At 38.9% G+C, this 27,243-nt stretch overlaps 1 protein-coding gene across 1 annotated transcript in view; it reads left to right on the top strand.

Annotated features, from left to right (window-relative positions):
* The first annotated feature begins 8,691 nt into the window (after positions 1–8,691).
* Positions 8,692–27,243, top strand: part of LOC120525770 (MAM domain-containing glycosylphosphatidylinositol anchor protein 1) — a 1,080,913-nt gene continuing 1,062,361 nt past the window's right edge. The window contains exons 1-2 of the mRNA XM_039748356.1: positions 8,692–9,707; positions 10,722–10,811. Coding sequence (XP_039604290.1) covers positions 9,413–9,707; positions 10,722–10,811 — 385 coding nt within the window. The 5' untranslated portion in view covers positions 8,692–9,412. The remainder of the gene's footprint in view (positions 9,708–10,721; positions 10,812–27,243) is intronic.

Here is a 27,243-nt window from a genome sequence, read left to right on the forward strand (position 1 = left end):
GCAGGAGCACACATGTGCAAGGTTAAACCGACCTCAACAGGCAATATCTTTGTGAAATATTGGAATAATTATTGTGAAATAACTCGGTTCTTTTTCAAAATAGCATACAAAATGTGTTTTTGAGTGGAGGAAATAAGGTTCCTTACCTATGCTTTGTTACTAACAACTTAATTCTGAAAAGAAAATTGACGTTTTTAATGCTAATTATGAATTAGCATAGCTTGACTCAACTATTTTGCCATGATGCATGTTATACAGGATTGGAGGGATTCCTTACACCAGCAGGGTCAAAGTATTGCATGATTCAGAAAATGGGGAGAACCCTTACAGGAGAAAGGAAAATCTGGGAGGGAGACTTACTCAAAATTGAAATTGCTTGTTTTTACCAAGTGGCTAATATATTACAGTAATGTTCTACAGCAACTCTAATGTCAGTCAGTCTCCATACATATCTGTTTTGGGAAGCGCAGGAGTGAATGCAGTTAAGGTGCTGCACCACAGGGATTCTGTGACCAAATTCACACAGGCATTTCAGAACATACCTGTGCCAGGCCTAAGACTAATTTATTTATGACAGGTCCAATGGGGTATAACATGCCCTGGGTATCTACAGTGCAGGCATGGCCTCTCTCTTAGTTAGGTAAAAATACAGAAAATAGATTTGCTAGACTATGGCATGCTTTATTTTTGCACCAATTCTTTTATTTCTAGAATGAAAAATTATTCACAATAATAGTCAAATATTTCTTATAAACAGAAATGCACAGATATTTTTTATCAGATATGCAGTGGACTTTAACAGACATAACAGATTACATCAGTGAGTGGGAACTTAAACTAACAAGAAGATGGTACTGTATGTGAGTTGCACTGGCATTTTGTGAACTCTATACACAAGGTTATTTGCAAGAGGTCTGTTGTATCTCCTTACCACCTAATATATCTCATTGCCACCACTGGGTCTAGATACCGTAGTATTTAGAAAATACCTGAAACATCTGACTGCAGAAACAAAGAGAAACATTAAACCAAGTGTATATAAGAAAAGAACTTGGGATAAAAAGTTTTCTAAAAAATAAAAAATATATTTTCAAAGCATGTGCTTCAGTGCATACCCCTGCAGTGGATCTGCACACAGCACTGTGATTCGTTCCTTGAACTCCTGACTTCTTTGTCTCCCTGTTAACCAAAATTGGAAGGCTGGATGGGCTGATTATGATTTCTGTTACTATCCATTTCTAGCAACATTCCACATTCAATGAGAAGCAATTTTTATTATCATCATATCTGTCTGTCCATATGACAAACAGTAGTGTGATTTTGTTTACATTTTTGTATAAATTTGCAGAAGAGGGTGCATGTGGCACTTCTTCACATAGACAGTACAACAGAGCACATTTGCAACTCTTAATGTTTTAAGGTTTACTCACTCAATAAATGTATAGGGCCATACAGAACAGCATTCTTGCTGAAAAACAAACAAACAAACATATAAATAAACAAATGAATAAATAAATAAACTATGAATGATCTATATGTTGTTGTTTGTAATATTAGTGTTAAATGTTGTTACAAGTCAGAATTATAACATCGATTACTTGGGTGTTCATGTCCTTCAGTAGGTCGGCATACCATCCTGGCTGCCTTAAATTTCACTTGGTGCTGCCACATTGCACCCCTGATCTCTACAGCAATAAAACTGATTTAAGGGGGTTCAGGAAATGAGTTGTAGGGGGAAAATTAAAGTGTTGAGAATCATGCAATTTATCTTAAAGTGGGATCATTACTAATAATAAGTGTAATATTATTAAGCATACAATGAATGGTTACAGTATACCCAAGAAAGGGACATTCCCCACAGCAAATATATTGAACATGTCCTCAACATAATGATACAGGACATTTGCCAGTCTTTCAAAACCAGTTATGCCAGTACAGTGTGTGTGTCTTGTGTGTGTGTGTTGGGATATGAGTCTTCCCAGACAATGCTGAGTGAAGGATAGGATTCAACCCTGGATACAGTGCAAGACCATTCCTTTCCTCACACACATACTGGATCAATTTAGAGTTGCCAGCCCAGACTGCGTGCCTTTTGGATTTGGTCACTGCAAAATGTATCTAGATTTCTGTATTCTAATCATTAATTTTGCATTTGCATTAATAGACTGACTGTGTAAAAATTATGACTGCTCATACAGATCTAAACACTTCACTAATGGGTTGATTACAGTGTAAGTGATGACAAAATGAAGCGTTCTAACCCTTACAAAGTCCTGTATAAGTTATAATTAAATAACCCTGAACTGCACATTGCCCATTTTTTCATATAATTTTATCTTGTATGAATGAGATCGTGACTGAAATGGTGTTATTTCATTTGACTATCTGTTGAAGCTCATTGAGTGAATGCCAAGAGTGTGCAAAGCAGTAATCAGAGCAAAGGGTGGCTGTTTTGAAGAAACTAGAATATAAAACATGTTTTCAGTTATTTCACCTTTTTTTGTTAAGTACATAACTCCACATGTGTTCATTCATAGTTTTGATGCCTTCAGTGAGAATCTACCAATGTAAATGGTCATGAAAATAAAGAAAACACATTGAATGAGGAGGTGTGTCCAAACTTTTGGCCTGTACTGTATATGAGATAATATCTTGTGCGGATGACATGACTAACTCATATTTCCAAGAAACTACCCTGTACGTACGAGTTATTATGTCATACATACATGCTAAGAAGTTCCCATATTTTCACCTTGTGGTTCAGGGCTTCCATACTTTGATGAACTAAACAAACAAAAATAAAAAATTCTTAAATTTCGAAAACACCTTAACACATCATCTTACTCCATGTGTGTGTGTTTTTTTTTGTTTGAATATGGAAGTTGCAGCTGAATTTTTCAACATTTCAGCACTGTTCTTCATTTAGGAACCCTACTGCATTGATTCATTTTAATCAGAATAGTAGACTCAATGAAATAAGTTTGACTCCCAACTTGATTTGACAGGCTCCAAACAGAGAATTTTACAATTGTGCCTTCATGACATTGATTCGAGTTTTTCATTAGCTCACTGCTTTAGTTACAAGTCTTCTGGAAGGTGAAAGAGCTTGGTAAGAAACTGGTGAGCAATGCTTGCATATTTCTCGCCATACACATTATGGGACACACACCCATAAACGTGCAATATTAAGGCAATGAAAGGGACACATCCTGGCCAAATATGTATTTATATTTAACACACACACACACACACACAACAGTTATACACTAAAAAGAAACCAATGAAGGTTAAACATATTTTTGCTTGGTAATATGGGAGCACTGAGGCATCTGTTGAATAGAAAAAGTACCAGACATTCAGTTAGAAACATTTGTGAATTTCCAGTAATGCCACTTTTGTCATGTACACCCTTGACTACAGTTCCATTTTGAGATGTTCAATATGCTTAAATGCCCCTCCATAACTAATATGTGAGTGGGTGAGTGGGTGTCTTTAGAATAGCTGTGCACTCAATTTGTTGAACATAAACACCTACATTACCAATTTTCATATCCTGTGTTTGTTTTATTAATTTGCATAGAGCTCAATGAGAAACATTAACCATTCCAGTTCATGATACAGTTATAATGCATGTTTAGAACAGGAACTTTACAGTAAATGTTAGATAATCTGAAATAATTTAAATACAGAATAAAACACTCGACGAGTAGTGCAATGCAAAATACCGTTTCTTCACAACAGCTGCCAACTACTTCAGTTTCTGGCTTAGCTGCTTTTTGTGTGTTGTTTTCATGTTCTCCCTGTGCTTGCCTGGGATTCTTCCAACAATCTGATTGTTACAGACTTCCCTGCCAAGGACTGGCATCCTGTACTGGAAAAGTTCCCACGTTGTGCTCACTGCTGCCAATATGGCAGAGCACAGAGCATCAGTCAAATTAATGAGTGGAAGGGTCTAATGTCAAAAGGAGGAGGGGTAGGTAAACTAGAGGCAAAAACAAAAAAATATGGAGTTATCAAACTATTTACTTTTTATTGCTTGCATATTTTAATTGAAACCAAGAAGAAGAAATATACAAATTTTGCACAGATACATATTCTAACTTAGATTTCCATTGATGTTACTATAAAATTAAGCACTTCTGAATATGGCTGAGTTTCAGTCTGTTAATTTTACATTTGATCAGGGTCAGTGTATCTTATGGTCAAATAGTAATTTTTGCTTACATTGTTTCAAAATGTACACGTTTTAGTATACACCCTAACAGAGTTCTGATTATAAATTTTAACTGTCCTAATCATTATGAAATTTTATAAGTAAACTAATGTCACCATAACAGTCTGACAACTGATACAATTTGAAAACTACACACGGATTAAGCAGCACAAATACGTCTTAACGCTACGGAGGGAAAATGCACGTCAAAATCCATTTGTTTAATTATTCATACTCCATGAGTCACTTAAAGCTTAGGCCACAAGAAATAAATGAAATTCTTTTTCGGTTTTCTTTATCCAAGTTCAAAGTGGGTAGTCTGTGATTTGGGGTCGAACAGGACCAAAACAGGGACCGACTGTGGCCAGAGTGCAGGAATGCTCGCTTCAACCCCAAGGGCAACGCACTCGGGTTCAAATTAGAGACATCAATCAGGCGAACGTTCACCCTGCTAGGATGTGCGAGGAAAGTAATAGTGTTCTCAAAATGTGCTGTTAATTTACATAGAAGAAAAACATTTTAATAAAATATGACTAACTGTCTAAGAAGAGTAACATTTCTGTGAAAAAACTGTAAGAACTACAAAACAAACGCTGATTTGGCAATGCGGGAAGCTGGAAACTTCAATGCATTGAATGCCAAGCTGACGTCTCCAAATGACAGACTCTCTGGGTCGAGTCTCCGCTCATCAGCAGATAGATTATGTGCACCTCTCGATGTGCTGAATTCACGTCACCATTTCTTAAATTTAGAATAACCGAAGTGCAACTTGTTTGGAAAACATATCAGCTGCATAGCGAAGCGTGCCACAGTCGCCGATCTTATCGCGCATGTGCAGTTTGTCGCTTGGATGACTTGTAACCAAAGTGATTTTCAAAAGCGAAAGGAAAGCGGGGAGAGAAACTCGGCTGACATCGCAGTGCCACAGCTGGGATAGATGCGCCGCCAAGAAGATCCATTTAAAGATAAAGTATACCACTTATGACATTTCCTCTCTTGTTGCAAATATTTGGCAAGAATGTATTCAGATTTTCAACCAAAACCTAATATTAAAAGGTGCCAAAAATAACGCTTTGGACAACTTCCATTATCTAATGAACACAGCTCCCCAACACCCACTAAGAAAAAAATAATGGACTCTTACACTTAACTGGTAAATGTGCACAGCGCTCCGAAAACTCTAAATCAGAAGTGAGCTATACGAAAATGCGGTTAACAGAATCATTACTTTCTTACCAGTTTTGAAAATGTCACTGCATTCTTTGCAAAAACACATTTGATGATACCTACGCTTTCATTTTTAATTCGAAAAATGCGGCATTATTTGCATCGATAAAAAATGGGGCAGATATTTTGAATAATTAATATGTGCTGTAAAGGTGTGCGGTTTTGCTTTTGAAACCAATAGCTTTATATATGTTAACTTTCTTTATATGACTTTTAATTCAATTTTACATTCCAATAATTATTAAGGGCGTCATGGTGATAGGGAGTATAGGTCAGTCTCAAGCATCTAAGCTCCTGCTCAATCCAGGCACAAGCACTGCGCATGGAATTTGCATGTTCTCTCCCGCTGTTTGCTTTGTTTTTCCCGATTAATTCTACTTTACTCCAGCGTGCTCGAATATGTTCTCCCGTCTAGAGTTGATTGCACATTGGCGCTGGATGAGGGTATCTTAAATTTATTAAGCGGAATCCTTCTTTGTGAGAATACATACTATGCTTAGTTTATGGTCAACGTTTTTTAAAGGGTAATCCGTCGGAGTTAATATCATTGGTCATTGTATATAACAAAAAATCATGGCATTAGGCACAGTGGTTAGCGCTGCGGTCTCACAGTGGCAGCCCTCAGCGTACCTTTTGCGCCTTTTCTTCCTATAGTTTTCTCCAAGTACTGCGGATTCCTCACAGATCTGTGGGTTCGAATACCTGCAGAACTACATTTCCTCAAAGCTGGTGTGGACCTGAGGGTGCTTTTACAGGTCTGACGTCCTGTTCACGGTTGGCTTCTGCCCTAGTTCTGAAAGCGTGTTTTCCAAAAGTGCTATGTGTTTTCTCCCACATTTCTAATTCATCCCTATTGGACTGAATGGTTACTGTAAATTAGCCTTTTATTAGCTGATGCGAGTGTGAACATGAATGGCTGCTTTTGCCTTATATCTGATCCTTCCGGAATGGGCTCCGACTCTTGTTGAACCTACCTTACAAAAGTGGGCTCAGGAAACTGGGTGGATGAGAACAGTGTTTTGCGTATCTTTCGGAGCAAGTGGCCTGGATTTTAAATTGGTTCCGCGACTCCTGACGGGTTATGCAAGACATCGAGATTTTTGGGATTCCCCCTATTTTTGGCCGTCTAGATCAGAAAGAAATCCCACTTCTCTGAGCATATTTTGCACATGAAATTACTCTTTTATGATAAAGAGTAAACCAATAGGTATCTTTAGCAAAAATTATGAGAAGGACTAAAAGTTGTGCATGTCATCAACCAACCCCTGGGGTTCATCATCTAATTGGATACGAGGGGCCAACTTTAGTTCTTTTAGCAAAACTTTGCAAAAACAGGGATTGGTTATATGGGCAAGTGAAGAGTCGTTTATGTTGTTTCGAGGTTCCTGATCACCAATATTATATCTTCGATGTTTGATTCTTTACCAGTGGTCCCACCCTAAGATGCTCTCCCAGCAGGTTAAAACTGACATAATTCTATTATAGTCAAAAACATTTACACTTTAAACATTTAAATATGTAAGATATTTAAATATTTCAAATATTTGACACAATATTCTTGTGTATTGCTTGCTTCTGCCTCATGAATTAAATTTACATTTCTTATGAGCACTCCGAAGACTTTTTTCTTTATTTGGAACCCTCTTTTCTCCTCATCAACGAAAGGCAGCAGGCAGGTCGCGAGGTAATTATGCCCATGATTTTAATAATGGTGCTTACGGGGCATAAATAAAGGAATGTAATGAATGTAAATAACATTCATATAGTAACACGATGATTAAATATGTAGCTGATTCTTGATCGGGATGCCTTCTGCATGCGTTTCCTTCAGTGAGAAGGAACATAATTTGCTACTATGATGACCAGCCAAAGTTGGTAAGTGCGCGAGTCTGCCCTGCCGGACTCCACCTAGCATTCTTTACTGTCGCAATGGGCCCTGAATCATTACCCTTAAAATAATAATAATAATAATAATAATAATAATAATAATAATAATAATAATAATAATATGTATGTCTGTTCTTTACGTCCAGTTATGGTAAAGCGAGCGTGTTTAATAAAACAGCCATTGCTTCAGGGTCCTAATTTACTGCTTCTGGAAGCCGGGATTTCATTCTCGTCCTGTCATTATCTGTGTGGAGTTCACATCCTTTACATAATTGTGCATGCGCTTTTCCTGCGAGTACGACTAGTCGTCCACTGTATAAGAGCCCAGTGTGAGCGTGGGCACGAGTGTGTCTTATGATGTACTGGCATGGATTCCCCCCCCATGCGGTTCCTGCTATTTACTTGATTCCCCCGGGAGAGTTGACGAGAGAATCCAATCACGTTTGTAAATTAAAGAAGGTTACTGAAGGCCAAATATAACGGAACAGGATTAACCTTCCAACACGGAAACTTGACGTTCTGTAGAGAAGTGCGTAACACTTAGCCTTACAGAAATAACAAATTTCCTTTATACATCATGTCTACTGAACTAATCACCGATCATTTAAATAACGGTACAAAAGAAAAACTGCCATGCATCATTAAATAAAATGCACAAGCTAAAAGTCACAGCTGTGGCATTAATTGTAATAACATATTTACCAGTTCAATTAATTTCACGACTCTAACGCCAAAGCAAAAACACGCACTAAATATTTTACAGAAAAAGTAAAATATTTTACATAAATATACTTAATTACAACAATAATAAACCCGTCCATTGAAGTTAAAGAGGTTTTGCATTATAAATTGTAAGCAAGATTCCGTAAATGCATACTCGCGAATCAAATGCACCCTTTATATTTCCCATTAAATGCAACCTGTGGACGTCTTGCGCGATTTCATCCCTTTCATATTACACAAACGTTTTCTTTTTTTGGATAGCGGTTCTTCATGCTGGAACTCCCCTTAGTGGCTTACTGTGTGCCATAGCATCACAAAAGCATCCCCTGTACTTGAAATAGGAAGGGCACAGTGAGCGGTTCCCATGGTACTTTTGCAAAGACGCGACCGCTTGGCTGAAGCAGCATCCTGGTTTCATTTGTTTTATTAGCCGTTATAATGCTCGGTAAAGGAGCAACAAGTCCACAGTCGACAATCTGGAAACAAAAGCCGCACACTTCTGTCCAGTCGTCCAGCTGAACGTTGAGGTAGCGCCAGCTGTCCAGAGAGGCACCTCGACCTCTTTACCAGAAGTGTCCTAAATCGGACTCCACTGTGCTGAAATATGACGTGTCTCGGCGACAAAGAGGGGGCGTGGCTGCTTGGACGGTGCAGCGGATAAGCTATGTGCTGTGCGACTCTCCCCCCTTGCTCTTCACGACCCCCCCTCCATTTTTTATTTATTTAATTGGTCCCCCGGGAACAGGAGCAAGCGGTCTGGAGGCTGGGCCAGTTTGTAGCCGCACGCATTTAATTGGCTGACTTCACCGGAGGAGTTGCAAAACATCTCCCAGCTCAGAAAATACATATACCAAAAAGATAAAAAAAAAAAAATACCGGGTACCCAAGCTATTAGAGAAACGCAAAGTTGAGTAGAGGCGCATATAACTTGCATAGAGCCAAGAAATGGTTTTAGAAAGGAATTACTAGTATTATCATTTTGGAAATAAACACCCGCGATCGTATTGTTTAAGTACACCCCCTTCCAGTCCTTTGCAAAATAGCCAAGAAAAAAAAACACAAGAGAAGCATTGAACAAACCCTGGAGAGACGGGGACTGGCAAGTCCTTGCTTTTCGACAGCAACTGTGCGGCTTTGAATTCTGGTGTCTAACGTTTTGAGATTCCGGATAATAAGTGAAGGGCAAAAGCCAATTAATGGCATTCTTCACAGAATAACGGCGATTCATTCAGTGGTGTCTGAGCAGCTACAAGAGGGAGCGTGAAGGAAAAGTTGCCTCTGCGGAGGCTCTAAGCACATCCTGTGGACCCCGAAACGGAACTGGTAAAGCCTGCGAAAATGGAAAGTTTTTCCTTTCTTTGAATGTATTTGTATCCTAACAAGGGGCATCCGTGGAATACGCAGAAGGCGATTTGGAGTTGGTGGTCACGCTGTAAGATTGGACCAGGTGCAGGGGTCGGCACGAATCTGCTTGGACGAAGCATTTTCAGGTGCTGCAACAGAAGAATCGACAACTTAAAATCCACTAGCTGGAACTGGGTGGATAACTGGGGAAATCGTGATACGGATTATAGCTGGACCATTCAGAACAGAAGTGGAGTCCCACGAATCCTGACCGAGGAGCCGCTCAGTCCTAAAGCTCCCACCTGTCCGAAAGGTAACCGTAAAGAAGCGACTTGGAGGAAGATCTAAAGAAAAAGAAAGGCGAAAGATAGAGTGAAAGAGAAAGAATGTGCAAGAAAAGTGAACTTCGCGGTTTTTACTAAACAATTCTTTAAACGCTCGTAGTAAAAAAATCAGATGTTCACTTTAAGCTCTACTAAGGAATAACGTTAAAAGAAAACTATACTTGCAATCAGCCTTATTAATTGCACAATTCTGAATCTTTCATAATTTTGCATTTTATTTTTAGCGGAATGATATAATAACTGGAATTTAATTAACGTGCCCTGGCACCTGAGATTAAGTTCTCTAATAAGCGAATTGGCGAATTGGAAAATGAGTGAGTGAGTGAATGAATGAATGAATAGTACATCGAACATTAACCAAGTCCGCCTGCGCTTGCCGTCGCATTTGTATCCCCTGTAAAATTCCGCAAGGGCTGTAATAAAATTAAAATTCGCCAGCGTTACTTTGAGTTATTAATATTTCCAGATGCCAAAGTTATCAAATCCCGCACGTGAGGATGCCTCCAGGAAGGATGCGCTGAACTGCAAGGCACGCTGATCCTCAAGCTCTTGTATGCGGCGTTCGACTCCGCTGCTTGTCCCTCGTAGCAGCTAGCAGCTGCGTTCTCGTTTCGGTCCGTCTTCTGTTCTCCAGAGTTGGCACCCATTCTCCTCTTCATGATCTCCACGTCTGATGCCAAGCAGTAACGACCGGGTGAAGGTTCAGTGTAATAACATAACCATCTCCTCCTATCTTCCCTGCCACGCGCTGCACATTACGGGCTCGCAAGCGCCTACTCTTGAATCCGTGCTGCAAAGCGAATCGGAGAGAAGTGACACATTGAAGTGAACGGAGATTAATTAGAATAGATAGTCGGACAGAGTGCGAAATCGTGGAACTCAAGCCTATTATTTCCTCCCGGCGACCACGCAGCCGGACTCGGACTCTCTCATGGTCACTGCGCGTCAGCTGAGACGTTGTTTTCTTGTGTTACTTTTTCTAGGTTATGCCAAATTGGAACTGAATATGGAGCTTTTCTGGATTTTATTATTTTCGGCCCTTCATTACTGCGTGAAAGGACAAGGAGTTTACGGTAAGAGAGATTGACTTTTCTCTTTTTGCAAAGTACACATCGTTAACCCGAAAAGCCGGTCGCTGACGATGGGCAAAGCACCTTCCTCTCTTGTCATGTCTTTGAAGTAGCTCTGTGCAGGGCAGTCCAGTGCTTGTCTGGAGATTTGAGCGTTGCAAGATTGTCAGTTTCAAGCGTGTTTCTTTTAGCTAAAATCATAAAGCGCCTTGTATTAGTGCCAACGTGATTAGTGATCTGCCATGGGCCAGTATGGACTCTCTGATAGGGATAGATACAAACTGTTCCTCACTACCCACTGAGTTATAATCTTCTTTTAGTAGAAGTGATTTGAGTTAGAGCCGCTTGAGCCTGCCAGTTCTAACCCAGGAGAAGAAGGTGGCCTGGCTGAATTAGTACAGAACTACCGATTCCTGTGGCTTAGATTAACATAGTCATGAAATGTTAACTTGCAGTGGTAAATTCACAAGAATGACTTTTCTTTTGCTGGGTTGTATGATTGTTAGAAGAAGGAAGAGGATGCGGTAGTTCTCTCAAATTGAAATGCAGTGGGATTTCTTTTTACTGAAAAATCTGAAAGATTAGTTTAATACAAAATATATCATTGACTGAAGGGGAATATAGTACTGAGTTGACTTTGAGGAAATATGAAAAGTAAATTAACTTATTTGGGTGAGAAGAATAGAGGGTTTGGTGTTTAAAATGTTTATCACCAGGGTAACAGAGAAGTGGCTGTTGGATTTGGTTTATGGGTCATAAACTGACATGCAGGTAATGTAACTTAAGAGCTGGTGTGGTCATTAATTGTGCCGCTTATAATAATAACGTGCAAACAATCCAGTTTTGCAAAAGTGCAAAACTCGTACTGAACTGGGTAAAAGTGCATGAGTATAACAAATGCTTGTTTAGCAAATGTTGATATGAACATTAAAGTCATAAATATTTATTAATGGAGTTGTTGCCCTAGATGGATCGATTAAACATCACAATGTGAGTTGGTTGTCCTCTCTTGATATTTTATTGTTAAAGTAGGAATGGTTTTCAAAGTGATTTCTAATAGCCCCATCTTTGCCAGAATGGGTGCGGCTTGTTGCCCAGTTCATTCACCTCCTCCTTCAAGAGTCACCTTAATAAGCCTATAATGTAGCAGTTAGTCCTTGTCACTTTGGGACAATGTGTATACAGTACTATACTTAGAGCAATAGACCAGAGGATGGCTGCCAGCTCTCTCAGAGGGTTTCTCTCACTATATACAGTATGCATATACACAGTCTATTAATGTCAAAATGTTTCTGCTGCAATCTGCTTGCACTTTTCCCTAGAATATTAATACTTGGCTGACTGCTGGTGGCATCGCTAAAATCGTTTTCCGACAGTTTCAGTACAATTTAGACCTGGGCAATCAGTAGCTCATTTGTAAACGTTGCCTTTCCACTGATAATTTGCACCCACTTAAGGATGTGAAAAGCGGACATAGTCTGAAGAATGCCTCATTTGTAGCTGGACTGGCAGGTGGCAAAAATGTAAAATCTGTAAAATTCTATAAGGACAGTCAAACCTCGAGGTGCAACATGTCCTTACATGATTTCTTTTCCAGTTTGGCCTTTCACAAGCTAAGGTGTCCTCTTCATTGCAAAATATTAATTTACAAGGAGTGATGAGAATACCCATCTCCAGAGGTAACTGACAGGGAAAACAAGCCACATTTCTTTCTTTATTTCAAATAAAGGTGATTTCCTTTCCTAATACTTTTATAATGAAGATCCGTTATCCAGTTTCTTTACTCTGCTTTATAAGTGACTTTTTTTTTAATATCCTGCTCTCAAGTGAATCAATCTGCCATCATGTTTTATAGTGTGTGTGATAGTCAGCATTATCACAATATAGTTTACAAAGCTATTAAGAACTTTTTTATTATATGATATATTAAGCAATGATCATACTCGGTGTAGATAGTATTAGAAAGGGCAGTTTTAGAAAGCATATATCAAAGATGCAGGTTAAGAGAAGGAAAGACAGTTAAGCGGACCATTTTCAAGAAATCACATTGAGAATATAATGGAGAAGATAACCGTCTTTAGCTTTGATTGAAATCTTGGAGCAGAAAGAGGTCCATGAACTGACATAGAAAGAAAGAATTAATATATGAAGGAGGCAACCATTTTAAGCAACATTATTCTCAAGGGTCAAAGTAATTCAAAAGTGCCAACCACTTTCGTTGAACATTGGCTTTAACAGGAATGAAATGGGCACTGCCAAATTTAGATAATGTTTTGCCATTTTTGGGGTGTACTGTCTTTTAGTTGTAACAATAATGAATGAAAGCAAATCGTACCTGAAAAGAAGTGAATCAGAACACTTAACCCTTCAGAAGGTTATTCATGAGGCTACTTTTAGCCCCCTATTACAGTTCTGTCGAAGCAGTAATGGCAAGCAATTTGTAAAAAAAAAACTGTAAAAATTCAAGTATGTTATAATCAGTATTATAACAGTTGGTTTGGGGATATTATGTTGTAATCAATAACTAGATGCTATTCCTAGTGCTTTTTCTAATCTTAACCACAATTTTAATTAATTATTTAACAGTTTTTGTATATACACATATCCTTCCACTTTCCAGATCCACTTATACAGAAAGAACTGCTGCAGCGAGCACTTTTTTTTTGCACCACCACTCCTTGTGAAAGCTTTACCTGTGAATAATTTACATAATGCTACCCAGAATGCATAATTTCTATATCAGCGGTAGAACACACCTTTGTGCACTGCCCACTTTCAGTGGTACAGCAAACCCCAAAAGGTAGAAAAGCCTGTCAGTTTCGCCTCAACTTCTGTTCTTGTTAAATGAGTGTTGGCAGCAGCTAGGTGTTATTTGCTGAAACTGATTAAACAGATAAAAGGCATTCAAATACAAATGCCTACATTATGATTATGAAGTACAGCAGGTCTATCAGCATAGACAAACAAAAGCTACCGAGAGTTACAGTACAAAGAATCAGATGAGAACTGCAGCTTTATAGGTAATATGCGAGGCTTGTAATGATTATTTAAAAGTCATTTGTATATTTGAAGTCTTTTAACTACGGATTTATAACTGAGCACTTTATGATTCAATACAAAATTATTATGTAGTAAAATAAATATGCTTATTGCACATTTAATAATGTTACATAGCAGACACAGATGACTCTTAAGTTTGCAAAGATATGCAGCTTCTGAATGGCACACTTCACAGCCCTTAGAGCCCAAGTGAAATCTTGGCATCTGCATGTAGGTTCTCTTCGGGGGCTTCTGTTGAGGAGGTTGATAAACATTCTTTTACATTAGAGTTGTCCTGTTATGTGATCTGGTTTGTGCCAGCTTGTGACAAATTGGCATTTCTGCCAGGATGGATCCCTTGCCCTGAGCCCACTAGTGTTTGATTAGGCCGCCACAGATAGGACTGAGCAGAAGATATATTTATTGAACATTTTTGATCCATTAGCACTCCAGCTAATATAGCTCAGTACTTTTAGAAGGAGGACTAAGATGACACATTATATCCTGTACATGTATTTCACAGAATGTGTGCTATTGTGCTTGGATTTCACATTGTAAAGTCCATCCATCCATCCATTATCCAACCCGCTATATCCTAACTACAGGGTCACAGGGGTCTGCTGGAGCCAATCCCAGCCAACACAGGGCGCAAGGCAGGAAACAAACCCCGGGCAGGGCGCCAGCCCACCGCGGATTGTAAAGTCTATGGAGGTAATTTATTTTTAATATTTTGACTTAACATTTCTTTTGTCATTTTGTTTCCTAATGAAACAGGAGCTTTTACAGATATACATTTTTTCCTTTTGGCTTTTAACTGTATCAACAAATCAGGTCCAAGATAGACAGCTGGCTGCCCCAGCCCACCTGCTGAAGTACTTTCTGGCTGCCATGCTGTCGTCTGTTTCATCAGGATGCACATCTTCCTGTTGCTTGTGTCTTAAATTTAACATGAACTTGAGCACACATTTTTTTTCCAAAGATATGTTTAAAGTGAGGAAGGCCATCTGATCCATTAGAGCTTGTCAGTCTGCTCAAGGCAAATCCTTCTTCATCTTGTAGCCCTGGGGCACCTCTTGTCATTTCTTGAAATCTCCTAGAGTGTCCGTCAACACTTGTGTGACTTGGAATCAATCTCCTTATCTGTGGCGTGTGCTGCACTGGAAAAGTGCTGAAATCCAGCCATAGCCCAGGGTGACATTATCTGTACCATTAAATCATTAATCAGCTGAGTTTTTATCTCCAATCTATGTTCTTCTGACTTGGAATTCATTTCAGAGGTAGATATCACAATAAGGTTGTAGATGGACTCCAGATCATTGTGCCTATTCAGAGTGACTTTAGAGGCTATTGTGGACCTCAGTGCGAAGAAACATTTTCTCCAATATTTATCAATCAAAAGCCATTGGAAGGCATTACTTTGTTTTTAGTAACATTTCAAATATTGATGTGAATACCAAGAACACTCATTATACCAGCCGTCTACTTGTTTAAAAGAAGCTGTGAAACTTGGCACATTTCCAGAGAGTACACAAAATAGGTATGGTAGAATTTAATGCATTCAGAAATGTTGTCGTTTGCTGTCCATCCATTTTTCCAGTCATGAGCTGAAGCCTATCCTACAAGCACATGGAGCATGGAAGGAGTCAACCCAGGATGAGACATCAGTTGTTTGCGGTATATACTTATTCACTTTAATAACATAAAATCTTTGGGCTTATTGTAGGAAAGCAGACTGCCCTGATAAAAGCACTCAGTCAAATTGATAGAAGGTTTTTTGGGTCTTTAAGGCACAGCTGTATTAACCATCTTGCTGTCCTAAACTCAGCACTATTTTTTTCTTAATACAATGGTCAGAATTACAAAAAAAAAAACAACTGATTGTGGTGGTGGCATCTGCATTAATTTAGAAGCGAGAAAAAGAATGATGTTCAAAATGTAATAATCATTGTAAAATGTTTCATAACGTTTCAAAAGTAATTTGCATGTAGAGAAATGTGCAAAATTGAGTACCTGATTATTCTGGGACCGCTGAGCTGTGCTCAGCCAGGAAGAAGCAATACAGAGATATCTGCAGCTTTTGTGAAAAATTACTGAAAACGTAAATTATGTGTAAAGTTATTAATGGCTCTTAAAGTCTTTGGTGGAGTGTTATAAGTTTAAAGTTGTGGTCATCAAATATCAAAAAATTGTGTATACTGAGGGGTGTTCAAGCAAGTGCCTCATTGTGGTAACCATCCTGACAATGTGGAGCCCATTAGTAGTTTATCTGACTCTAAGTAAAAGACTGCCAGAGTGGACACCCAGCATGTCTGTTTCACTCGGAGGAAACCTTGACATTGTCAAAAGTACTAGATGCAAAAGGTGATGAATCAGTGTTTAAGGACAAACTAGGCAAAGCTTGCCGTGTTCATTTAACTGTGAGGACAGTTTCTGGGTGTAGTTAGTACTAATGGTTACTATGTGACAAGCCTTGGCTGTGACTTTCAGCCTAAGACCTTGTGTGTTTTCCTCTACTAAAGTGAGCTTAACATTAGGGCCGATCAGGGCTGTAATTGTAGGGCAGAATGAATAAAACATGTGTTGGACTGGAAACAGGAAAGGGGCAAATAAACAGAGAAACAGACAAAGAGTGTAGCACAGTAACATCTTTAAACAGAACACTTGTTTTGTTTTATATATCGTGTAGGCATATCATTTGCAAAACACTGCCTATAAAGTGTGAAAATACTGGCTTTATTGTGATTTTATGCTCCTAATGTAGGTGCAGTTCACCTCTCTCTATAAAGCTGATCAAATCCCTTCTGTGTTGTCTATTGTTTTTCTAAGTAATTATGCGTCCTTTGATTTGACTGTAATGATCCCTAGGAATTTTGATGTACACAGAAGCTTGCTTAACCCATAATTTGAACTGATTTAGTGTTCCATCTTTATATACATGTAAGCAAAATGCAGTACATTATTTTTTTTTAAATTTCTGGAATCTGACTGAAATAAAACACTTACAGTAAGTGAACTCTTGTGTATAACTGTGTAGTGTCATAGTAATCCATAGAATATTAAACACTTCAGAATGGCTGAATTGCACATAGTTGCAAGTGTTCGTTATTGAAAGTCAGTCATGCATACAGATTGTCCTGAACGTCACTCCTCCTTTGAATTAATGTGTTCACTTGGGATGGTAATTCTTACAAGCAAGCCCCTTTAAAAATAATTACTAGAGTTTTATGTTTTTCTTTTATTTGCTAAATTTCCCTTTGGGGCAAATAAAGTATTTATTTACCTATCCATGATAAAATATGCTGTACCTATGATCAAGATGTAAGACATCACCTATATCTTTTAGTTAGACTTGGCAAACTCTGAATCCAGTGAAAACAAGGTGAATTCATAACCTGTGTATAAAATGTGATTGTGTTAACCTTAATCAGCTTACTGATATAGTATTGATAATTACTTAGCCTAAATTTATAGTAATGGTTAATGTTTATGGATAGGGTGGCACCATGACAAAGTGGTAGCACTGCTACCTTACGATAAGGAAACCAGACTTCATGTCACAGGTCCTCCTTGCATGGAGTTTACATGTTCTTCCCATGTCTTTGTGGGTCTTCATCGGGCTAGTCTGTTTTTCATTTTGTTTTATTTTTTTATATTTTTATATCTCCTTTTTGTATAACATTTGGGGTCAGAGCACATGGTCAGCCATTGTACAGCACCCCTGGAGAAGTATTCAGGTTAAGGGGCTTCCTAAAGGGCCCAATGGAGTAGGATCCTTTCTGACACTAATGGGACTTGAACTGGCAACCTTCCAGATACCAGCCCAGATCCTGAGTCTCAGAGTCACAACTCCGCTAAACTCCATGTAGTCCTATTTTGCAAAGACATGCAGGTTAGGTGAATTGGTGATGCTAAATTGTCCAGGGTTCGTTTCTGCCTTGTAAACTATGCTAGACGGAATAGGATGCCATCATCCCCCCCACCACCACTTGGTGACGTGGTCTGGACTAAGTGGGTTAGAAAATGGCTCGGCATGCTTTGAAGGTAAAATTTATGAGGTAGGACAACCCACAGTTAATCAAGTGAATCTAGTGAAACCTTCTCTAGTTATTTCGACCAAGAGGGCTTTTTTCAGCATTGAAGGATAAAACACTCATATTCACTCATCCTTTCTTTAATCAATAGCATGGCTGTTCAAATGATTGTTAGCATAGCGTTTAAGGATCTTAGTGTAATTTTAAAGGTATCCACAGTTAGACATGTCTGGCTATTGCCTGTTGGAGGGGATGCTGACTCCATGTTTCGCAAGAGATTGTAATTCATTCTGCAAAATCAGTTGTGCTACTTTTAACTTACAAAGAAAGCATGGGAAATACTTTTGATTGTAAATAAGTCTAAAAACTCATAGATAAGTTATTATTAGTAATCAAGGTGAATGTCCACTCCAGCATTCCTTGTAAACTGTTGTTATTCAAGTGTGGCCTGATTGGCAAACATTACCGGGACAATGATGCCACCGGGGTGGCATATAATAGGGGTGAAGCCCAAGGGACAGAAAACAAAAAAATAAAAATTTAGGAGCAATACCAAAAGCCGCCAAGGGTTATATGCCAGGAACGAGTTCACCAATAGTTTAGAAATTCATTAATTTACAGTATTTTTCTGTAAACTTGTACAAGTATGCATGACAAATTAGGGTCTTACAGTCAATGTGTTGAAGCGCATAACAGCTGTGGGGCACTAAGGAAAACAAGGCGTATACAGTGTTTCATCAAATAGTTTATCATGTAGAAAGATTCATACCCACTTAAATATTCTGTAAGAGATATCAAAGCACATATGCTGCATGGCCTCAGTTACAATAGAAATTACATACATTTTGCATTTACTGTTTGTGGAATAATTTGCAGAAACAAAAATAAAGATTTGGGGATTGGCTCCCTATATTGTCTGGAAGAGTAGTCAAAAAAGAATGAAACTGGTCTTGTAAGCTGTAAAACAACAAAATGACAAGTGATAAATGAAGAGACTGAGAATTTATATTGAAGGAAGTGGGGATGAGGTCATCATGGTGGGATGGAGGGTTGGTCATCAAAGCGGGATGGAAGTGAGGTCATCAAGTTGAGACAGAAGTGAGATCATCAGTTTGGGATGGAAGTGAGGTCATCTGGAAGGGAGGAAAGTTAATTAATCCTCCATAGTTCTGTGGAAATTAAAGAGAGAAGGCATTAGTACCCTTTACTAACCCTTTCCCCAATATTTTCATGCCCTGGCTGTCCCCTAATTGTACGTGTGTGACACGTTAAAAGCAAATACTATTACCAAAGTTTGATTATCGATTTACTGGTCATTCAGACCCGTCCCAGTTGTCTACTGTCTAAGTGCTTTATTCATCAAGAAGTAAATTATCCAAGGACCCTGTATTAGCACACAAGCCAAAGACAACTTCTTAAAGATGATTTTAGGTCCTCATGGAATACTCTCTTGCCAGTAGCTCACCAAATCAAGAGCTGGGAAGTGAACTGTGAGTATAGCAAGAGAGACCGTAAGAGGAAAAAAAGCAAAGATTCTGGGTTTCGAGAAGGTCATCTGTTGTTGTCAAGGCAAGGGAGAGTGGGAGTCTTTCAACCTGACAGAAAAATATCCTTTGCTTTATCATTTATGTTCTCTATTTTTCCATTGCTTAGTTTAATTATATATTTATATTTTTTGTACTTTCTGATTTTAAATATTTCACTTTATGTGTACCATTTATTGTGGTACAGTGGTAAAATAGAAGCACTGCAGTATACACTTTGAATTTAACTTTTGTGAAGTTTCAAATATCCAAGTCAAAAGTTGCTGATTAAAAATATCCTCCGTTTTAGGCTTGGTTATGTCCTAACTTCACCATAGCATGAAGACCTGTCCAGTGGGCATGCTCTGAACAAATACAGTGGGCTTCTGGACAAATGAAGGGCGTATTACATAAAATCAATATGAATCAGCTGAGGAAAATACATAGTTTCTCACAGTGTGAAGTTGCTGTTACATATACTTCTTTAGTGTTAGTTTTCAAATTTGTTTTTTGTTTCTGACGCCAATTTTAATACCTAACTTGACCCAGACAATTCTTTTGGGATTGAACTAAGCCTTATCCTAAAAGAGTTTTACATTATTGCTTCCAGCCATGGGCAGGTGAACTTTAAAAGTGGGTGAGTACAGGTATAGGTTGGCAGGTAAAGGGAAGTCAGGGAAGAGAACATTTTGGAAGTAAAAGAACCGTCAGTATAGTCCATGAGGTGTGAGGCTAGTTGTTTCCAACTGATGGACAGTTTCAACTGAATAGTAAGGTACAGGTAGGGCAGTCAGGAATTTGTTAAGTACTTTGTTTCATTTTGGTGTTAATAAACCCTAACTCTGTATTTTGTTGATAATTCTGAATTATGTAAAAACATGATGTTGTGACAGTACCTATACAAAACTGCATTGGTACATTGTAAATGCTACATTGTGTTGAGAGATACATGTAGGTGAGCAGGGGTAATGCAAGAATGGAGGCAAAATTGATAGCAGAAACAGGGAAGCAGAGAAAAACCTGCATACGCAGAAATGCAGAATGGAAAAGTAGGCACCATTGTAAAGTGCTGGGTGGCCTAGAAGAAAAGGAAACAGAAACATCTATACAGAAACAGGGACAAGTAGTACCTGAATCCTGCACAGATACCTGAATTTCACTTAGGGGTTAAATCAGGGCCAGGGAGGAAATGCCTGAGGTGACTCCTCATTCTGGGCTGCAGAGGGGTAACATAGATATGGATGCAGTGAAGACAGCTGCAAAAGGTAATAATAGGTTCAGGGTTGCAGAAACAATAAGAGACTCTAGAGAGACCAATAGCCTGCTGTTCCTTTTGGAAACGTAAGACTGTCCCTGAACCCAGAAATGATTCTTGGGCTTTGTCATTAGTAACCCTAGGATGGAGTTTTAAAGGATAGGTTTGGCATTTTCAAATTAACATTATTTTTTCACAATTATCGCATATATCCATTTTCCTCAGAAACTTGTGTTCTTAAGTGAGGCATTATTTATTAACTAGCCATGTGCGCCCAACTACGTTGCGCGTGTTAAAGTTGTCTGTGAAGGGCTCAAAGTTTAAACGCGGCTGCCAGTTGTGAACTGGGCCCTTCGTCGCACAGCATTATGATTTTTTATAAGGGAAACAAAATTACAAAAGGAAACTCTTGGACATTGATTCGATAGGAACGACCTACTCGGAATCACTGCCCGAATCGTAATTATGTGGTGGTGTAGGAGCATTTCTGCTTCTGTCCGTTCACAGTCCATCTCGTTTTCACGACACGATCGTTTCCTTTCACGATGTCTTCTCAACCTTTCTCCAATCTCGCAGGTTGCTTTGTGGCAATCCAAAGAGTAAGGCAATATACACGGAGCAATGGTTATAAAAAGGGGACACATAGGTATCCAGGCTGTTTAAAGCCTAAATAGGGATCACTTCACTGACATGTGAGCAAGGCAAGGTACAACTGTGAGATGCGCAGCACTTGCCGGCTACAACGTAACAATAATAATTTCCAGAACGTGCTGTTACGTTGTCATTCATTTTACCCACTGTCTTTCTTTCATTCATATGTTACGTAGGCATGTACCTTTTATCTTCGGCATTCTCTAACCAGGCCTCAGGAGCTAACCAGCGTAACACTGTCCACCACCCCTTTTGTTATTCTGGCACATTATTGACATCTGTGAGTAACAACAACGTACTAAACTGGAAGGTGATCTACGCATGTGTGGAATTCGCGGACAAACAAAGATCAAGATGTAAATGAAGATCTCTTTAGTTAATTTAAAGCACAACAATTTGTTTATTTTGAATGTCTGTGTTTTGAGGTGTGACTGGCGTACTACAGTCTTCAGTAGTATAAGCCTGGATGAGATTCTTAATGCAATGTTTATGTTTTAGCTGTCTCTCTACTGCCATCTAGTGCTTCTTCTTCTAATTCATTCGCGGACAAACAAAGATCAAGACCCAAATTAAGATTATATATAGAGATTTAAAAAAAGGCATCGGTGACACTTTAATTTAGGAACTGCAAAAATGTTATCCATTACTCATTTACTGTTATGTAACATGGCTTTAACAAAAGCTTCTTTTGGTCCTCATAACACTTATAAAACATTAGTAGATAGGTTATTTATCTCTGTGCAGGGTTGAGTATTGATATGATGGTAAACTGAAATGTTAATGTAAAGGATTTACAGGTCTTGTACTAAATATATGTAATTTCGGTAATGGTGGTCAAACAGCTATGACTTACTAGTGCTACCAACATGTCATCAGTCCTGATCATGCTAGATCTCTATTCTGCTTTTGACACAGTCAGCCACATCATGCTTCTTGCCACCCTCTCTGACATTGGCATCACTAAATATCCTGGCAGACAGTTTGAGTCCTACATCTCAGGCAGATCCTATAGCATGTCATGGCAAGGAGAGTTGTCAAAGGCACACCAGATATGCACAAGTGTATGCCAAGGATCGGTGCTAGGTTCTCTACTTTTCTGTACATCATCTTGCTGGGCTCCATCATTCAATCCCATGGTTTGTCTTATCAGTTGTGAACGGAACCCGGGCACAGACAGGCAGACATGTTGTTTTTCCACCACCACACATTTATTTACAACTATTTACAATTCAAGAAGTGCACACAGACCACCAAAGTCCTAGCCACACACTATGCCTTTCTTCGGGCCGCCTCCACTCTTGCCTCTCCTGCTTTGTCCTACTTCCACCCAACTCCAGCCTCGAATGAAGGGAGGCAGCCCCATTTATCTTCACCCGGATATGCTCCAGGTGCTCCCCGGCAATCACCCGCCGACACGCCCCCGTGTGGTGGAAGTGCTGGCTGTACTGCCGGAAGCATTCCGTGTGTCCCTGCTTCTCTTCCCCCCAGCATTTCCTGGTGTGGCTGAAGTGCTGAGGTCCAGGGTTCCCAAGGCATTGGGGAGCCCCCTGGCGGTGACCACGGGCCCCTACAGGGTTGAGCTTCCAAGCCTTCAACCTGTGGCCCCCAAAGCAACCAGGGTTGCGGCCCCGACGTGATCCAAGGTGGGCGCATGCCCTCTTCCGGTCCCTCAAGGCGTCCCGGCCGGGTCGTCGCCTCTGGCATCCTGGCTATGTTGATGATATATAGCTGTACCTGTTGTTCCCTCTGGAGGACAACATGGTATCAGCTAGAGTCTCTGGTTGCCATACTAATATCTTAGACTAGATGAAGGACCACCATCTTCAGCTCAGTCTGGTAAAAACTGAGCTTCTTCTGATCTTGGCCAGCCAGTATGTTCAACTCCCCATCTCTGAAAAGCGTTGCTCACTGTCACTGTCAATTCAGTACGTAACCTTGGGGTGGTGATTGATGAGTAGCTGTCTTTTTCTGACCACATTTATATTGTCCCTCATTCATGCATGTTCACACTGTACAACATCTGCCAGATCAGATCTTCCCTGACTGAGCATGTAACACAACCTCTGGTCCAGGTTTTGGTCTTGTTATGTCTAGACTACTGAAAATTGCTTCTTGAAGGAGTTCTCGCATGTGTTATGAAGCCTCTGCAGGTGATCTAGAACGCAGTGCCCATCTTGTATTTAACCACCCGAGACAAATGCATGTCACTCCTTTCTTCAGATTGCTACATTGTTTCCCTGTATCAGCACACATTAAGTTAAAATTCCTGATACTTGCCCACAGAGTAGTCAAAGTGTCAGAACTTGAGTATATGGAGACACGGGTGAAGTGCTATACATCTACTCGCCTACTCAGGTCTGTCTCGGAACAGCATCTGGTGATGCCGCATCTATGTGGTATAAAGTTTCCATCCAGACTCTTTTTCAGTGAAGTTCCTAGCTGGTGGAATGAGCTGCCCACCTCCATCCATACTGCTGGCTCCCTCAATGTATTCTGTGAATATCTGTCGATTTGAAAAGAAAAATCTTTGCTCTGTGATATTTTATATTGTTGGTTAATTTGTTGTTTAAATTTAATTGCTGTATTGATTGTAATCTATGATTGTCAATTATTAGTTATTACGTATCTTCACTTTTGGCAATCAACTTTAGTTACCTGTCCTATTAGACTTGCTGAACAAACAGTCCCAAGCCCAATGTTATTCGATTGTGTTTACCTCTTTTGTAAGTCACTTTGGATAAAAGTGCCTGCCAAGCAAATAAATGTAAAATGTAAAAATCAAGAGAAATGTGCCTCAGTTAAGCCACCTCAAACCACTGCAATGTGAAATTTTTTTAGTAGGTCACAAAGCAGAGATGAATAAACACTTTATTGATGTTTATTTGAGTGCTATGAAGACCCAAAGAAATGTATGTTAAGGTCTTGTTACATATGACTAAACAAGAAATGGATGCGTTTTTGCAGTACCTAAACTAAAGTGCTACTAAGGCGTCTCTCCCATTGGTTTACAGTAGAGCACCAGGGAGAACATGGAGCATTTGAGAAAGTTCCTGAATGATGATTCAAGTCTTGAAATTGCAAACATATCCAGAAGTTAAGTATCCATGCCTTTTTTACCCTTAACTGTCTATCAAGACTGTCACCCAGATTACACCATTCTCAATATTGTGCACATATATAAAGCAGTTATCAGTCCCAGGGGAGGACAAGAACTAAGTATTGAAGCTGCCAGTTCTTGGCTGGTCAGGCTTCTCAAACCCATCATCACTGCAGAGTAGAACAATTCCTGGATGGGGTGCCAGTCCATCGCAAGGTGGACACACAGTGAAAGTAAAATCATCATCAATGGCATAATAATAGTGTCTGCAAGCCATCAACACATGGTTAATTGATGATTTATCCAAAATACCAATGGTTGGAAAACATTGACATAAGCAAGGAAATAGCCTTTTGAATGATACACTACAGATACCATGGTATAGTTCCTTCCAAAGTCATGAAAAAGGATTCTTTCAGCAATCATCTTTAGCATGATATACAGCCGTCAGTATTAACATATGAGGTGAGACACAAAAACAACTGGACTGGGCTTGGGGCATTCCTGGAAAACCGTCTGGCCGGACGTGAATCAAAGAACTATATTTCCTGCTTCACATCCTCTCAAACCGCCAACTGGCTAGGTACTGTATATCCTGTGAATAGCCCAGTCAGTATTTGCACAAAAATTGCTACACGAGTTGCTGCGATAATGTCAGGTGAAAATATCAAACAGCGAATCAACATCAAATTTCTTGTAAATTTTCTCATTTTCCGTAAAGCAGTTTTTGACTGACAGAAACATTCCTGTCCTCAATCATCCACCCTATTTGCTTGATTTAGCTTCCTGTGATTTTTACTTGTTCCAGAAAATCAAAAGTGACCTGAAGGGAACACATTTTTCTTCAATGGATGAAGTGTAGACAAAAACGGCAAGCCTGTTGAACAGCCTTAAGCAAGAAGACTCCCAGCACTGTTTCAATCAATGGAAGATACGTATGGAGCAGTGTAAAGAGATTGGGATGGGGTTATATAGAAAGTGACAATGTTTAGCCTGCTGTAATTCATCAATAAATATTTCTTTTTACCAATCCGGTTATTTTTTTGTCAGTATGCTGTGCTGTGATACATTTTGTCAGCCATCTGGTCTCAAGAAAGCCAAAGAATTTAATCCTATCAAAGGCACTCGGTTGTATATATGCCTGACAAATGCAGTTTTGAGGCATTCATGGTTTGCATTAAGGTCAGCACGAGTGTCTCAAGGTTCTCATGATGACATATAAATACCAACCTCTTGTGTTCCTAGTTGTGCTTTTAGTTTTCCTAAATATTGGAGAGCTGCTACTGGATCTGGTCAAAGAATAAAGGTACGAATTTGTTACTCAAGAATAATTATGATATAACTGCCCTGTGGTTACAAACATCTTATATATAAACTTGTATAAATACCTCCTGGTTTCAGAAGACATGCTTATAGTTCCCTTGAAAGTCTTGTTAAACAACTTCATTACATGATATTATGGAGTACAGCCATGGAAAATCACACTTCCATTTATTAATGGTTTGTGGGATGTGTTGGTATCCCAATTTCACTATTAGCTTTGACAGAATTGTGAAAAAGGGCTTCTGCTGTAACAGGTTTTGTGTTGTGTGCCAAGCGTGCCCACAGACTGAAACAAAAGCCAAAAATCAGTTTGCTGCATCCTTAATTATAATCAATTAAAAAGAAACCAACAAACAAAAGGTCTTTTTTCTGGTTAAAAAAATCTTGTACATATATTTTTTCTTAAAGTGAAATTCACACTATGTGCTATAGCTGTCAGACATGTTTGAATGTTAGCTTCACTTTAGTCTCCATAATACAGGGTGATACAAAAATAATTGAACACGGTATCGCTTGGTAACTAAGTATCATATGAGCATGTAGTATGCAAAAAATGTGGAGTTGCCCTTAGTGTTTTTTCCAGATTTAATAATTGCAGAAATAAAATAAAATGTCATGGCTACTGTGTCAGCTTTCAACAGTAATATAGTAAAAAGAGTCAGGACCTGTGACATGAGAGGTATAAATTGAGTGTTTGTAAGATTAAGAGAAAATCTGTTGGTTTAGAGTACATGTTTATATAATACTTTTTACCGAGGAATACCTTTTTGATTGTTTTTAAATTCCCCCGTACTATCAGAACACCATGAATCAGAGTAAACACTTTTGAAAGTGAGTAGATTGATAGATTTATGGATGGAAACAGATCATGGGCATTCTGGCTGCTTCAATACTAGTCCCAGTTGTTCATCTGTGCTTTAGTATTCTGCAAAAAATACTTGATAGGATGTGTCTGCTATTTCATTCAGCAAAACAACAATGACCCAGAATTCAAGAAGTGATTCATATCATCTTGAGTGGCGTTCTGGCAGAATGGAATCCTGTTAATTTGAATATCTTATGCTAAAAGCAAAAATAATAATAAAAAAAAAAAAAACAAGAAACAAAATTTCCAAATAAAGACAAAGACATCTTAGATGATTTTATGGCAGGGTAACTACTGAATTTAAAGTATTGGATTTGTTTAGAGCGCTAGCACTTTTCCATCATGGGGACCATTACTGAGAAAATGAAATCTATACAGTTTATGCAATAAATGATCTTTAAGAATTCAATTATGTACTTTCAAACCATAGCGTTTTAGAATATGATTAAATGAAACAGTCACTTTTTTCTTTCTTATAGTCAAAAAGCTTTTGTCTGTGGTTTTTTGAAATGAATCCCAAGGTATCTGGTATTTTCTTGTGCCATAAATACACTGTACTCTTAAAAATAAAGGTGCCAGAGTGGTTCTTCAGAGCGATGCCATAGGAGAACCATTTTAGATTCCCAAAAGACCCATCCACATGAAAGTTCC

This window comes from Polypterus senegalus, chromosome 3 (assembly GCF_016835505.1).
Source record: "Polypterus senegalus isolate Bchr_013 chromosome 3, ASM1683550v1, whole genome shotgun sequence".
Classification (NCBI taxonomy): Eukaryota; Metazoa; Chordata; class Cladistia; order Polypteriformes; family Polypteridae; genus Polypterus; species Polypterus senegalus.